General features: G+C 32.9%; 1 protein-coding gene across 1 annotated transcript; it reads left to right on the forward strand.

Moving 5' to 3' along the window:
* Positions 1–10,788: 10,788 nt before the first annotated feature.
* LOC148285538 (endocuticle structural glycoprotein SgAbd-8-like) lies at positions 10,789–12,453 on the forward strand. Its single transcript, XM_088243612.1, has 2 exons — positions 10,789–10,829; positions 12,057–12,453. Exons 1-2 carry the CDS (start codon positions 10,818–10,820, stop codon positions 12,414–12,416), a joined length of 372 nt encoding a protein of 123 aa, XP_088099738.1. The 5' UTR covers positions 10,789–10,817; the 3' UTR covers positions 12,417–12,453.
* Positions 12,454–15,220: the final 2,767 nt, after the last annotated feature.

Here is a 15,220-nt window from a genome sequence, read left to right on the forward strand (position 1 = left end):
TTAATGTATTATAATTTTTATGGGCCTCAGTAAGGTGTGACGATTCGCATCCGTAGAGAAGAGAAATGCTCACCAGGCGTAATATAGGTGGCATTTGGTTTTTACTGAGTAAATATCTAATCTTCAGACGGCCTTCATACTATTAAATGCACTGCCTGCTTTTCCTAGCTGCACTTCCAGCTTACTTTGAAAGCTGCCAGTTTTCGTAACATATACTCTCAGGGCTGCGATTACAATCGGAAGTTAAGGACATCATGCCTTCACCATGAAGGTATAGTTAAAGATAAATTCCCCCAGGTGATCACGAAGATCCACTTTCGAGCCTTTATCGTCAAGTTTTGAGGTAGGTACATGTACAGAAAGTTAAAATACCCTACGGTATACATATATACGCATTAAAAGTTATAAAAATTATGTTTCACCAAGTAATTTTCGTTTTAATTACGTTTAAACTATTTTTTCTACTATTCTGAGATTGCCACTGTTTTTTTCAAAAGCCTATTTAAAATACCAATGAAAAGTATATACATTTTGAAGGACAAATTGATTCTAACAAAACTGTCAGTAATTAAAGCGAACGGCTAGACGCCACCATATTAACATTGAACAGTATCAAGCCGCTTGGTTTTAAAACTTGGAGTAATTAGAGCACAAGCGTAAGACCACGTTCTCTTTGATATTTGTAATTATTATGCCAGTCGAAAAAAATAAAAAAATAATTATATTTTAGCACGTATCGATATATCAATAAAGCGAGCTTTGTAATACGTATGTAAACAGAAATGGACGGAAAGCTAACCATGCCGACTTAGAAACTGTCAAATGTCGCATAAAATTATCAAATTATTATATGCCTGTTGGAAGGGCTACTGCTGAGCTGAACAACATCGCTCTGGATGTTGATCTGTTCCATGTATCCGAAGGAGTTTTCCGGATCGGGATTCTCTTACAACCTTAATATGAGTCTCTTTTATGTATTCTTTTCTTTTTATAATATGCTTAATTTCTGATTTAGGTAATTTTGAATCGTTTTGAAGTGGCTGTTTTTTATCACAGAAGCCTATTTGAAATGCGAAAGAGAAATACTCAAGCGTTGAACGCGGAGTAAAGTTTCGGTGGCACATAAGCATGTCAGTGTAATTAGTATCCTAGCGAAATCGGTATAAATAAAAAGTCGGTTACAGGTTATATACCTTAGAGTAATTACACACCACCGGCTAGAGTCGCCCATACGGAGAAAAACCATTCGATGATTATTTACTACAAAGTTAGGTCCAGATTATAGCAACACAGCCGGCCGTCAGTACTCGTGTCGAGAATTTGCAAGCGCAAACCAAACCTGTCCGTTGGACGTTTGTTGTTAAACTAAAAACACCAAACCTAATTTTAAAACGCCTTTGTTATATGCAATAGAGCAAAAGAGCTTCTCTAGTAAATTTGTTACTCTGAGTTATATTTACCAACATTAGTCAAGATGTAATTTATTTTAGACAGACTAATTTGCCCTTAGTGTAAAAGCAACATTTAAATTTGCTTTCATGCAGTAGGAAAATATTTTTTTTTTTACATTTATAAAGTAATAAAGGTCTATGGAATGCTGCCTCGTAAAAAAAATATTTTTTTGCTTATTATTAGTAGCATAAAAATACTTTTAAATTTGTAATTTTGAATTCCCACAAAAACTGTGATTCTATTGGCCACGCCCCTAATACGTAACGATTCTTATTTATTTGTTCCCGGCCGTTGAAATTTGTGAACAACAATATCACGAATCTTAACATCACAACAACCAAGGCCAAACACTTCGCGTTTTTCTACGAACGTATTTTTATTAAATTTTATTTTTACATTTATGAAAACATTTTTCCACTTTATCCATATTGATTTTGAAAATACAATTAATTAATTTTGGTCCATTTAATATATTTTTATCGGTATTCGTAGTATGTGATATTTCCCTATTGTAATAAATTTGTTCTCCGTGTTCCTACATATATTAAAATAAAGAATGTGTAGGCTGAATTTTCATAATTTTTGTTCAGTTTGTTTACAGTAAAATACCATATTGTTTTCATTCGTTGTTTTATAATCGAATGTACGTACAATCCGTGGGAATATCGAAGATCAACTTGAACGATTAAAGCATTAGGTCATTCATGATATTACAGATTATGATGAAACTTTGTCCGCTTTTGTGTCTGAGAATTGCCGATTGTCAGCGGTGTTGGTTACGATGTCAAATTCACATTGAAATTGTTGACGAAATAATACTATTTTAGTCAATGAATGCGATACATTATAAATAATCTAACACGGCATGTCTCATGCGTTCAGAACTGAAATCTCTTTTATTGTAAAAAACTATGGATTGCATTCAACTTTAATGCAGATATAAAGATACTAATCTTTCATATTCCATTGTTGAATTTACTAACTCCAGCCTTTCTATATGTCCAATGAATGTCATTTGTCATTTTTGTTAAATTAAAAAAAACGTACCTATTGTTTTTAAAATAAATATTATTTACTTAAAAACAAGTTGTACAACTCCCCCTATCCTTAGGGAGATATCAAAATGACATATAATTCAATTAGAGATGTAGGACAAGCGCCGTGGCGCAGTTGGTTAGACGGCCAACTGTGAAATTGGCGTCGCGGGTTCGATTCCCGCCAGTTGCAAGAAAAAATCCAAGAAAGTTTTTTTCTCAATTGGTCAGGGTGTTATGGTGTATTTTTAATTACCTCCTTCCAAATCCCTTTTATTCCACCAGCTGACAAGCCTCAAAATAGAGGCTTAGCGGGTTATTCCTTTAAAAAAAGGGACATTTTTGAGCAGGAATATGAAATTCTAGAAATTTACAGAGCTTATAACCTGTTATTGGCTAGTTAAAATTATCGATGTACAAACTGCAACATTCAGCATTTTGCATGTGTTTGAGAATCCACGTATACAAATTTGCAATAATTTTACAAATAGTAGGATTTATTTTATAAATAAAAGCCGAGTGATACTTTAATTCATGAATTCGAAATATTCAGTGACCGGTTTTATCTTAAGAGAAAAATAATTTACTCTCAAATAATTTTGTATTCTTTATCCTTACCTCTATTTTGTATAAATACATTGAATTTCTTAACAAAGATACCAGTCTCGAAGATGTCGCGAAAGCGATGAAACAGATCACTGGATATTCCCAATTTGTGGATTAAAGTATCACTTGTCTTTTATTTCTAAAATAATCCTCCGTGGTGTAGTGGTCAAGACGCTTGACTCACACACGGAAGGTTCCGGGTTCGATTCCCGGTGAAAACACAAAAATAAAATGTGGTTTTTCTCAAGCCTGGGTGTTCTGTGATGTAATTCACCACTGCAAATGGGCCTCCCGGACTGTCGTGATGCAAAAATAATATACAAACAAATTTCAATGAACTTCCAGCAAGAATTTTCACTTACAAAATTGTAGGATATATTCTTTAATTTATTCTTCGAAATAAAGTAGTATAACAATTGTATGTTTTTATTATTTAATGTTATTAAAACCGTTGAATTTATTTTATCATGAAATTGCGCTACATAAGTTGTCTATAGTAATATTAAATTATAATTCTTGCCAGAGGTGCCCTCTGTGTATATTATCTGAAAGTTTAATGCTTAATTGTTGGTATCTAAATATTGCCAATTATCTAAAAGAAACAAGTTTGTACTGACCGACCGAAACGAAATTTTAAGCCGGAACCGAAACTTATATAACTAACTTAGAAGTCACTTCAAACCGCCCGAAATTAAGTTCATTAATGAATTATTTTTTTTTAATATTAATAATTTTAAAATAACTGTAAAATAAAATACGCAATGAAATACGGAGGGCATAAATTTAATTGGTAAATTTGTTATTTCGCAAGCGCTTTTGGTACGCTTTAGAAACTTTAACTTATCTTTAGCATATATAAAAAATTAGGGCCCGTATGTTTGTTGCCACAAATCTCAGAAAGTAATCAATAGATCAATTATTTTTATTACAGATAATTGCATTTTAGCAGATAAGTGTTTCTATATACTTTTTATTCGGATGTTCTCATGGAAACGGAACATTCTTTGTGTTTTAAATTGACTCATAATTGTCATCATTAACAAGTGTTCAATGACAGTTTTACACAATGCTGGTATTTTATTAATTTAGCCAAAATTACGAAACTTCATTTTCTCCACAATCAATACATATAAAAATTTAGGTTCCCTATGTTTGTGGCCGCAAATTTCGAAAAGTAATCGATGGATTGACTTAATTTTTATGTAAAAAAATTGCATTTTCTTATATTCTACACCATAGTTACAGCAAATTAAGATATTAAACTCAGCAATGTTTTTTTTCAGTAAATGTATAGTTGCTAGACTATTTTTATTTACTCCCCTAACAATGAATATCAACAATGTTTGATTATGTCCAAATGCTTGCAGACTGGCTGGATTTCCTCCCTAGGGAGTTGTTCATATTTAAATCTATTTCAACAGAGAGGGAAAAATTTTCAGAAGGGGATATGGAAGTCTAGGCATTTACAGGGCTTATGACCTGTCATTGGCTGGTTTAAGTGGCCACTTTACACACTGTGTAACATTCACCATTCTGCCCATGTTTGAACATCCACATTTCCTCAAATCTTCCATCAAAGCTACAGCGAAGCGTGGCCGGGTTTAGCTAGTTAACTATGAAGGAATTAAAAAAACATAATTATGAAAAATCTTAGATCTACTAACTATAGTCAACAAATAACAAAATCATTCTTGTTTTTGTTTTTTATTTTAGACAATGGTAATATAATAACAAATCAATTGAATGGACAAAAATACAATAACTCTAATTGTACAATGTTTGAGTATGTCCAAATGCTTGCAGAATGGCTGGAGCCTTTCTAGGGAGTTATTTATAATTAAATTTATTGCAACAGAGAGGGAAAATATTTTTGAGAAGGGAATATGGATCTGATCGACTGAGGTCTGTGGGGCCGACTAAACGAGACCCGGAGGGCCGATTACATCAGGCCCGAAGTGCCGAATATTCTAGCATGTTGCTTGCTAGTCATTATTATATCGTATTTAAATTTATTTCAACAGAGAGGCAAAACATTTTTGAGAAGGGAATATGGAAGACTATGCATTTACAGGGCTGATGACCTGTCATTGGCTGGTTTAAGTGGCCACTTTACACACTGTAACATTCACCATTCTGCCCATGTTTGAACATCATGAATGTTACAGTGTGTTAAGTGGCTGCTTAAACCAGCCAATGACAGGTCATAAACCCTGTAAATGCCTAGACTTCCATATTCCCTTCGCAAAAATGTTTTCCCTCTCTATTGCAATAAGTTTAAATACCTCTAATTGTGCTAATTTTAGTTGAGTACAGACGAACGTATTCCGGCACGCAGGTTTCGGGAAACCGAAACTGAGACAGTAGCTCGTTTTTTTGGCTAAAACTGGCCAAAACCGGTAGGTTTATTGCCATATGTGGATATTTCTTCCAAAAAACGAATATATTAAAAATAATAAGTATCAAACGAAGAAGATAAAAACTAAAATGACAGATCGAATATATAGAGAAAAAAAATGCTAGTCTTTCACAGTAATGAGTTAAGAAAAGTGAACGGAATTAGGATAAATTATTCAAGTGTGCCTTTAAAAAATACGTTACTTGGACAATTTTTACTGTGGATGGAAGATAAGTCAAGCTTCCTATACTGTCAACGAATAAGTTAAGTAGAAACAGATAATGGATATTAAAATAATGTGCTTGGAGTATGAAAATAAAGAGACAAGCATGTCAGTGAGTATTTATACAGGATGTTTGGTAGAGAGTAGAACAAAAACATTTGATCGGTATATAAATATGAAGGCCATTTTTAACAAATCTGCCGTAGTGGCCCGTTCCCAAGTGATACAAATTTATTATTACGATTATTCAATTTCTTTGTTGTAAAATTTTCCCTTATTTTGGATTTGTACCTTTAATAAAAAAATCAACTCTAAATAAATGTTTCTGTATTGAGTATCCTGACGAAGAGATGTTTACGCATCGAAACCGGAAGACTTAATAAGTAGGTAAGTGATTGTTTTACTATATTTACCAACATAAGTTATTTTTATTTCCGACAGAAATTTTTCTCCAAACTAGGCCTTAACCATGCAAATAATAATGGAATTTATTTGCCTGTGAAGTATTGGCTTTAATCAAAGTCTAGATTTCAAGACTTTGTATTGGAAGTAGCATACACATTAAATAAGTTGTTTAATTTGTATCACTTGATCAGTTTTGTTTTTTTTTAAGGTGACGCAAAGTTTATGTTTATGCTTTTTGTACATTGAGATATAATATAAAGAGATGACACTCCATACATATCCGAGTTAAAAAGTTCTCCCAAAACAAAGGGAATGACCAGCGGAGGCAGCAAGTGTCGCACGTCATAATCACGTCGACTTTGGCAAGCAAAACACGTAGGACAGTATAAAGCACTGACTGTTTACATCGGTCTATTGTAAGTTATATTTAGTATACCGTTCTTCCTTCTCCATACGCGTCACTTTTGTTTATCGTTTCATTATACGCTGAACTAACTGAGCAGGACAGAGACAGGAGATAGTTTACTACTGGTAACATAATAATAAAACGTTTTTTAAAATTAAAATAGCTATTTTAAACAAGTATTGATTAATATAAAAACATTACTTATTGGTAAAGGTTATACCATGCTTACATATAGGCATTTTAGTAATTATGAGTAGACAAAAGTTCAAAAGTAGCCGGCGAACCCTCGCAAAAGACTAAAGTTCATATAATCAAACATATGCTAATTGGCCGCAGGTTTAGTTACCATATTTCGAACGCTCATGCTTACTCGAGTTAAATACCTCAATGTTATAATAATGGTACAACACAAGTAGGCAATTATGTTTTGCGGGTTTCATCAACAAGACTTGGATTTTACAGTAAAGGCATAAGAAAAAATCTGTGAAAACGATACCAAAAATATTAAATAATCGTATTCATACATTGGGTCACATTTGGGAACGGGTCACTAAAGCAAATTTGTTCCAAATGGCCCCATAACAATTATTTTTTCCCTTCTTTACCAAACAACCTGTATATATATATATATATATATATATATATGTGTAAGAAGAGATATATAAACATACATGTATATATTTTTAGGCATCGACGAGTATTATTGTCTTTTATCTAATATGTATCTTTGTTGAATTACCTCATAAAATGAAATATTTTTAAGTGGAGAGATAAGAATATCAAATTTTACAGAATCTGAGGGGAAATTTCGTCAAATTTCGATAAATCAATAAAGTCATTTTATTATTTATCAAGGCGCCCTCGTTGGAGGGACTCGTCAGAACAGTTATTGCAATACACGAAGGTGCTGGATATGAGATAACTGTACCTAAAAGAAGCACTTAAACACTTCGGGGCTGCTATTCCAAACGCTCTCGCGGCCGTAGAAAAAGCTTTTATCTCGCGTGTTTACATACAAAATATCTGGGCTTTTTAACCAGTGTAAATCTCGAAGATGTATTGAGATGTAAAAGTATTTTTTTACTCCGGTAAAAAACCTTGCTGCTGCATTGAAAACAGATTGAATTTATTAGTTTGATATTTTGGAAGATTTGTGTATATTCCATTACTATCATCTAGACGCGAGACGACAAAAGCATTTACAAGAGCTTTAGTTGCATCTATAGGAATATTTTTCTACACGGATTTGATCTGTCGGAAATAGAAAAAATCAGCACTTACCGTTTTATTGACCTGAAAATTAAGAGAAAGATCTGAATCTAAATGAACATCCAGTAGTTACACATTTATACTAGGGGTAAGAGCACAACCTGTGATTGAAATTGGAGATCGGTGTAAAAGGTGTTGCCGCTGTCAATAGAAGCTCAGTTTTAGATGGATTGAGTTTGAGTCTGTTTGATGACATCCAGTTATTGACGGTTTAGATGCATTGAGACACGCGATTTATTTTATCTTTAGGAGAGCAGTAAAAAATATACTCGGATGTTTGTATTTGTTCCAACTCGACACAAGACCTTTGGGCCCCGGAAATTGGGACTTTTCAAAAAAAATGTAATAAACTGTTTATAAGTAAATTAAAACATTATAATCAATCGACACATTATGGTAAAACGGTACATTTTCAAAAACTAGAAAAGCTGGATTCAGATTAATGCTTTTCAAAACAATAAAACTGTCGATTTTCTTTTTTTTCATAATGATCGTATTTTCAGCATGCATTGTTTATTATTTTTATCCATTAATATCGAAAACATAAGTGTGCATTAGAAAAGCTTTTACTTCTTCTGGTTGCATCTTTTCACACAAATTGTGTACATATTTGTAAAGTGTTGTGCCACAGCTCAGCTTATATATTAACTTGTTATTACCTAAAAACGCGAATTAGTAGTCAAATTACACCAATACTTTTCGAAAAACTCTGACCTTTTGTAGAAATGACAAAAACCATTATAGAGTATATTTACGTAACATATAGAACTTGTCATAAAATTAAGTGGACAGTCTTTTTTTTAGGAATTCACTTGGCGTTTGTTTTATTTGTGTGAATTTATTTACGCCCGTAGGGCTTTTACATATACATATCACTATAAATAACAATATGACAATACATATTACCATAAATAAACAAAACAAACCATCACGCCGTAGGGGTAGGCAGGGAGGATAGAACGCCATATCACTCTATCTTTGCATATGGACCTCGCTTCCTCTACATTCATACTTCATTTCATGCACGCACGCCGATTATTCCCTATTCTTGACATGTCCATCTTCAAGTATTTGATGGATTTAATCGTGCCATGTCTTTCTCGGTCTTCCTCGTTTTCTGCATCCATCAACATTCCCATCGTAGATCCTTTTAGCAGTTTTTTTGCTGTTAATTCGCTCCACATGTCCAAACCAACGCAGCACCCCTTTCTTGATTCTGTCGATAATGCATGTCTCAGCCTTACACACTTCACGGATCTCGACATTTGTGCACCTATCATACATCGTTTAACCACACATTCGCCTGAGGGATCTCATTTCTACAATATTTAACCTACTTTCATCATCATTTTTCCAATTCCATACTTCACTCCGATACATTAGAGTTGGCACTAGAACTCCATTGAGAACTGCTATTTTAGCCTCCTGCGATAAACATAAATAACACTCTTATAAATATACATATTAAAACTATAAATAACAAATTTGAAAAATGTTTTTTTGTATAAATTCTTAATGTTGTAAAAAGTATAATCGAGAAAAACCAAATAATGAAAAAAAAACTTAGTTTTTATACAAAATAAAAGATACGAATAAACGCAAATACGGTACATTTGCATGAAATGTCAAATCCTTTTCAAATAAGAAAGTTCAGTGCTACGAGAAATCATATAAAAAAAAAATTTTTACGCGCAGTAAAAATAAAAGTATTTAATTGTACGGTGAAGTTTTTCTAAAATGCATTAAAAAAATTACAAAAATGGTTTTAATAAAAACGAACTAGTTTGAACCGCGTCACAAGTTCTTGTGCATCGACCCATTAATTATAGCTATGTTATGTGTTGTTACAGATTTCCAGTTTCTAGGTGGACATTTCTTTCAACGCTAAGTGTATTTTGACGCTACGAGGCTCCACTTTTAAATGTCAACAAATCTCACCGACGACAACTTGTGACTTCGCCAACGGACTAATTTCAAAATCACAAAAAATTAAATAATATTCGCTGATAAAACAATTCATTGAAAGTATTTTTAAAAATCTTTGCCTTAGTTTGATAGTCTATCAACAAATTTAAAAAAAAACACTAAACCTCCTCATTGTTTGAGTTAAAGTAAATGAGTCGATATCTGATAGTGACTCGACTCAACACGGACTTTCTAGCAAGTCTTCATGATTATTCCGACTTTTAACATGTCCATCGTAAAAATTTGTTGGATTTGGTCAAGCCATGTTTTCTCCATCTATCAACATTCGAATCATAAATCACTTTGGCCGTCCTTTCGCCGTCTATTCGCTCTACATGTCCAATCTAACGCAGACCGCTTTTCTCGATTTTGTCGATGATGTTTATTTCAGCTTTACACAATGTATGGATCTGGACAACTATGCAGATATCGCACATAGTTTTACTACACATTCACCTAAGAAATTGCATTTTGACAGCATTGAGCCTACTTTTTTCATCCCTGTTTTTCCAAGTTCATACTTCGCTTACATTCATCAAGGTCGGTACCAGGACTTCATTGTGAACTGCTATTGTTTTGATTACTTTTGATTTTATTAAATATGTTTTTGATTTCTAGATAGAAGAGTCTCGACTTAACATGGAATTTTCTAACAAGTTAGGGCATAAAAAAATATAATTTTGTTACGATTAAATTATGTATTGTGTGCATTAAATAAATAAGTAAATAAATAATGAGTTTAAAAAAAATTTACATTCTTTGTCTTCATAGCTTAATGTGGATTTTTTTATAATTTTCGAAGATTTCTGGTTATTTGTGTGATGATTTTTTTAAAAAATAGGTTGTACGGGGATTTTTTCTGCAGCCTGTAATCCGAATCTATTATTTATTATCAAGATTTTAACTATGCGAATCTTTAGGTCACAGACATTAAAATTGCATCAATTCAGAAATAATGTCGCAAGCTTCTTCATATTCTGTTTTCTTTCATATAAATAGCCTGAGATGTCTTATCTCAGCACAGTATTCCGACATTCAACTTGAGCAAAACATACCACCAAAATGGAAAAAGCAGTAAGTATCAGTTTGGATCGATTGAATAGTGAAATAGTGCATCGGTATTACGTGAATGATACTGTATTAAAAAACAAACAAACACAAACAAACCATCACGCCGTTTCCCCGTAAGGGTAGGCAGAGAGGATAGAACGCCACAACACTCTATCTTTGCATACAGATCTCGCTTCCTCTACATTCATACAGTCTTTGACTGTATTAAATATAAACAATATTACGAGTATGTCATTACGAAAGTGAACGTGTTTAAAGATTCCCGCTTACATAGAAGTTCAGTAGTTTTTACTTATTTGTTAAAGTATTATGAAACTATTCCGAATTTCAACAAAATATATAAAATAAAACTTCACAAGACCTCTTTGGTAAGTTCTGCTTATTGGTCGGTTGGCTTTTCGTAAACCGGAAATCTATCACAAAACTATCATTGGTTGATTTCGAACGAGTGACGTCGTTCAAAGTAGTTCAATTCTATATTCTCATTTTTACCGGACAAAAGAAAAAAAAATACACACACTTTTCCGTAGCACTGAACTTCATCACTGAACGCTCTGAACCGAAATGCATGACCGTTCTAATGAGATGAGTTCATTTCCTAATAATAAAAGAAAATATTGTGGATTTCGTGTAAATAACGATATTATTAATTTATTTGATTGTAAAAAAAAAGGTTTCTTATATTTAGTGCGACACTTTTAACAAAAAACTCTTTAAACAAAAATCATAATTAGTGATATTATCAAAAATATTTATTATCAGTTTGTATGAAGCGAAGTGTCGTAGCGTATAAAAATTTAAAATCCCCAAATTAATTACCTACTATTGGAAATAAAAGATTCAAAATACCATCCTTATACTGAGTTAAATGTTTACTTTGTAATTTATATGAAAATAACAATTCACAGTGAAACATGAGAAATATATAAATATATTTTGTTTTCAGTTTACTTTCCGCGGTGCGATAATTCTCATATCCTACCCCCCCTTCGAGGGTGCCATAATTTGAAAAATAGTTTTGATTTAAGTATGACGTTTAATAGAATTTGTTAGTTTGCACTGGGTAAAGTGTACTTCTGGAGTTTCGACATTATTTAAAGTTTATTACATATGTAGGTCGCGGTGAAATTTTTCAAATTTATTTATCAGAAAATTTACTTTTGTTCAGTTGAATAAAAAGAAGAATATTGTTTGTTACGTGAAAATGCAGAAACGTATTTGTATTTCCAGTTGATCTTCTTGGTTTTGTGCGCCATGAGTTTGGCCGAGGAACCCGTGGCCATCCTCCGCCAGGACTCCGTAGTCAATCCTGACAGCTACCAGTGGAGCTACGAAACGGCCAACGGCATCTCCGCCTCCGAGTCGGGGGCGCTGAAAAATGCCGGCAACCCCGAGCTGGAGGCCATCGCCGCTCAGGGCCAGTTCCAATACACGGCTCCCGATGGCCAGGTCATCCAACTGTCTTACGACGCAGACGAGAACGGATTCAGGCCTCAAGGAGCCCACCTGCCTACGCCCCCTCCCATCCCCGCCGATATTCAGAAGGCGCTGGACTACATCGCGAGTTTACCACCACAACCGAAACAATAATGACCGGACTAAATTTTAAAATTTACACTAAACAACTAGTACCTTTGTACAAAAATATTACTCTTGTAAATAAATAGTATTAATAAAATTATACACTTTAATACGTATGAACTTTTATTATCACTTTTAATTTTCGTCAAGGAATGTCAAGAGTTTTATTACCCGACGAAAAGCCGAGCCGATTTTAGATTGCCAAAAAGAACTTTTTTTCAATGAGATATATATATATATATTATCCAACTATATATATATTTATATATATATATTTAGTTGGATAATTTATATAGCGCCATTTTTGTGAAAATCACCTCAAGGGCGCTGTACAATTAATAAATATCCCAGAACGTCTTGCAGCTATAGAACGCATGGACGGTTGGGATTCTAGTTCCTCGTTTTCAATTAAGATCAATTAAAAATTATAACAGATAGGAGCTAGACTACAGGACATCTTGCAGCTACAGAGCGCATAGACAGTTAGAAATTTAGCCCTCATTAACACATTTTAAAAATTGACAAATAAATTAAGTGTATAAATGATATTAAAAAATAATAATAATATGAGTTATTACTCATATTATTATTATTTTTTAAAAGGAGTAAGATTACAACACCTCTTGCAGCTACTAAGCGTATAGACGATTGGATTTCTATACCCCATTTACAAAATTAAGATATTTTAAAGTTGATATATGAAAGCTAGATAACCAATCATCGTGCAGCTACAAAGCGCATGGACGAGTGGTATTCTAGCAAAGTTAAAATTATAACAATCATATTACAAAAAAATAGAGCATAGTAGTAAATTTATCAAGTGTTCATACCAAGAAGTAAGCAATAAAAAACTAAATAAATAAAACACTGTTTCAACTTCATGGTTAACAAAGGGAGATAGTTGTCCGAAGAGAAGCTTTTGTAGACAGTAGGTAGATACCGTTGCCATGTGGCCCACTGGCTACTTGATAATTCCTAGAAACGCACGTGTGTAGTTACTGGGGGATTATGCCTATTGTTTCAACGACTTGGTGTCCATTTTGGTCCGTAATATTTCGTTTTATGAGACGCAACATTCCTGTTCAATTAACCTTTTTACATGAATATTACACAAACGCGTATATGAGCGGTTTGATTTATTATTTTGTATGTTATTAGAAGGCAGATATTTGAAATATTATGTATTTATCACTAAACGTCAGTTCACTTTTAGTAGCACTGTTGTAATTTATTAATTATGGGTGTAGTGTTCCAAATAGCAAAATTAAGGTACTTTCGCGTCAAAAGCTGATGCATTCTTAAACGGTTTTAATGATTCACATAAAATTTAATAATGTAAAGGTTACAGGCGCACTATTTTTTTTAAGTTTCCATTGTTCACTATTTGTCACATATTTTGTTAATAATAAAGTATAAAACAATGCTATTAATTAAATAGTCTTCTTTTTTTTACTGTTTGCCTAAAACATGACTACACTACTACACACTTATGACTTATAAACATTAACTCATTGTTTTTTAACATATAACAACTTATTTTCAAATTTATTATTAGATTATAAGCTACGGTTGGAGAGGAACTATATTTCACGCCCAGCCCGTACAGTGGCTGAGCTCACATAATAGATTTTATGCTTTTGCTGACAACGACAATGACACTGATGTCAAATTATTATCAGTGGTGGTATTTTGGATCTTCTCTACCCTCTAGAGAGTGATTAGTTTGAAGATTATTTTTTTTGACGCGATGATACTTTGCCTCATATAATTGCCACACTGATGGTTAAACGTCAAATGGTGTACAAAACTGATCCAAAAACAGAAATAAAACGTATACGGTTTGGTCAATTCAACCTAATTAAGTGTTTTGGGTAATGCTTCTTTAAAATTATTTTTATTATTATTTTTTTTTATTTGGTCTTATTTATTTTTTTGTAAATATGCCCAATGGGCCTTTTTAAGGACAAATTTATACATAGAAAATTATTATGAAGGAAATTAGAAAGACACAATTGTATATAGTAGACTTGGTGGAAGTGGAAGCGGGAGAGATGTGTTTATAATTGAATGTGATCCAGTGCTCGTATGAAAGAAGACAACTTGTTATCAAAAAAATCAAGAATGGTATGTTTGTTGGCAGACCTAAGAATTCTGGGCATTGGGGAATGAAAACCATAATTAGTTCTATGGTTATCGCCGATACCGACCCGACAACTTATCGGTATGAAAGAGTAAGTTTTGTCTGAGGTTTCTAGTTAGGATATTTAAATTTATTGAGTCTTAAAATAGTACAAACATAAAACATGAATGTTCTAATATTCACTCATATCTAATTATCATTAAACTATGTACTCATTTTAAACTTAAGGTCGCAAAGATGTTTTAAATGAATATCATCGTGTTTTATTTTTACGTGTTCATATTTTTTGACGTTTCATCATCAGTGTGGCCATAAATGAAGCAAATATTAGTCGGATGGAAAAAATCAATATCCCCAAACTAACCACTATCTAGAGGATAGAGAAGATTCATAATTGCACCCCAGGGCTGGCCGCCGAAACTACAACCAAAGCGTAGATAAGCTACATAACAGTTTCAAGGAGGTTTTCTTCTTCGTTTAAAGACTACAAAAAAGATAATTTCTCCCCAAAACTATCATCCCTCTACATATACTTTATTATCCTGCCGACACGCCGATCAAACAGGTCCTAGTCGTACGCAACAAATCAATTCCTGTTGTATAAAAAAATCGAAGTACATAATATATAAAAGGTTATTTATATAATATAGATAGATTTCTACTAAACAGGGAG

This window comes from Micrasema longulum, unplaced genomic scaffold, assembly GCF_059751315.1.
Source record: "Micrasema longulum isolate JH-2025_06_02 unplaced genomic scaffold, ASM5975131v1 h1tg000024l, whole genome shotgun sequence".
NCBI lineage: Eukaryota > Metazoa > Arthropoda > Insecta > Trichoptera > Brachycentridae > Micrasema > Micrasema longulum.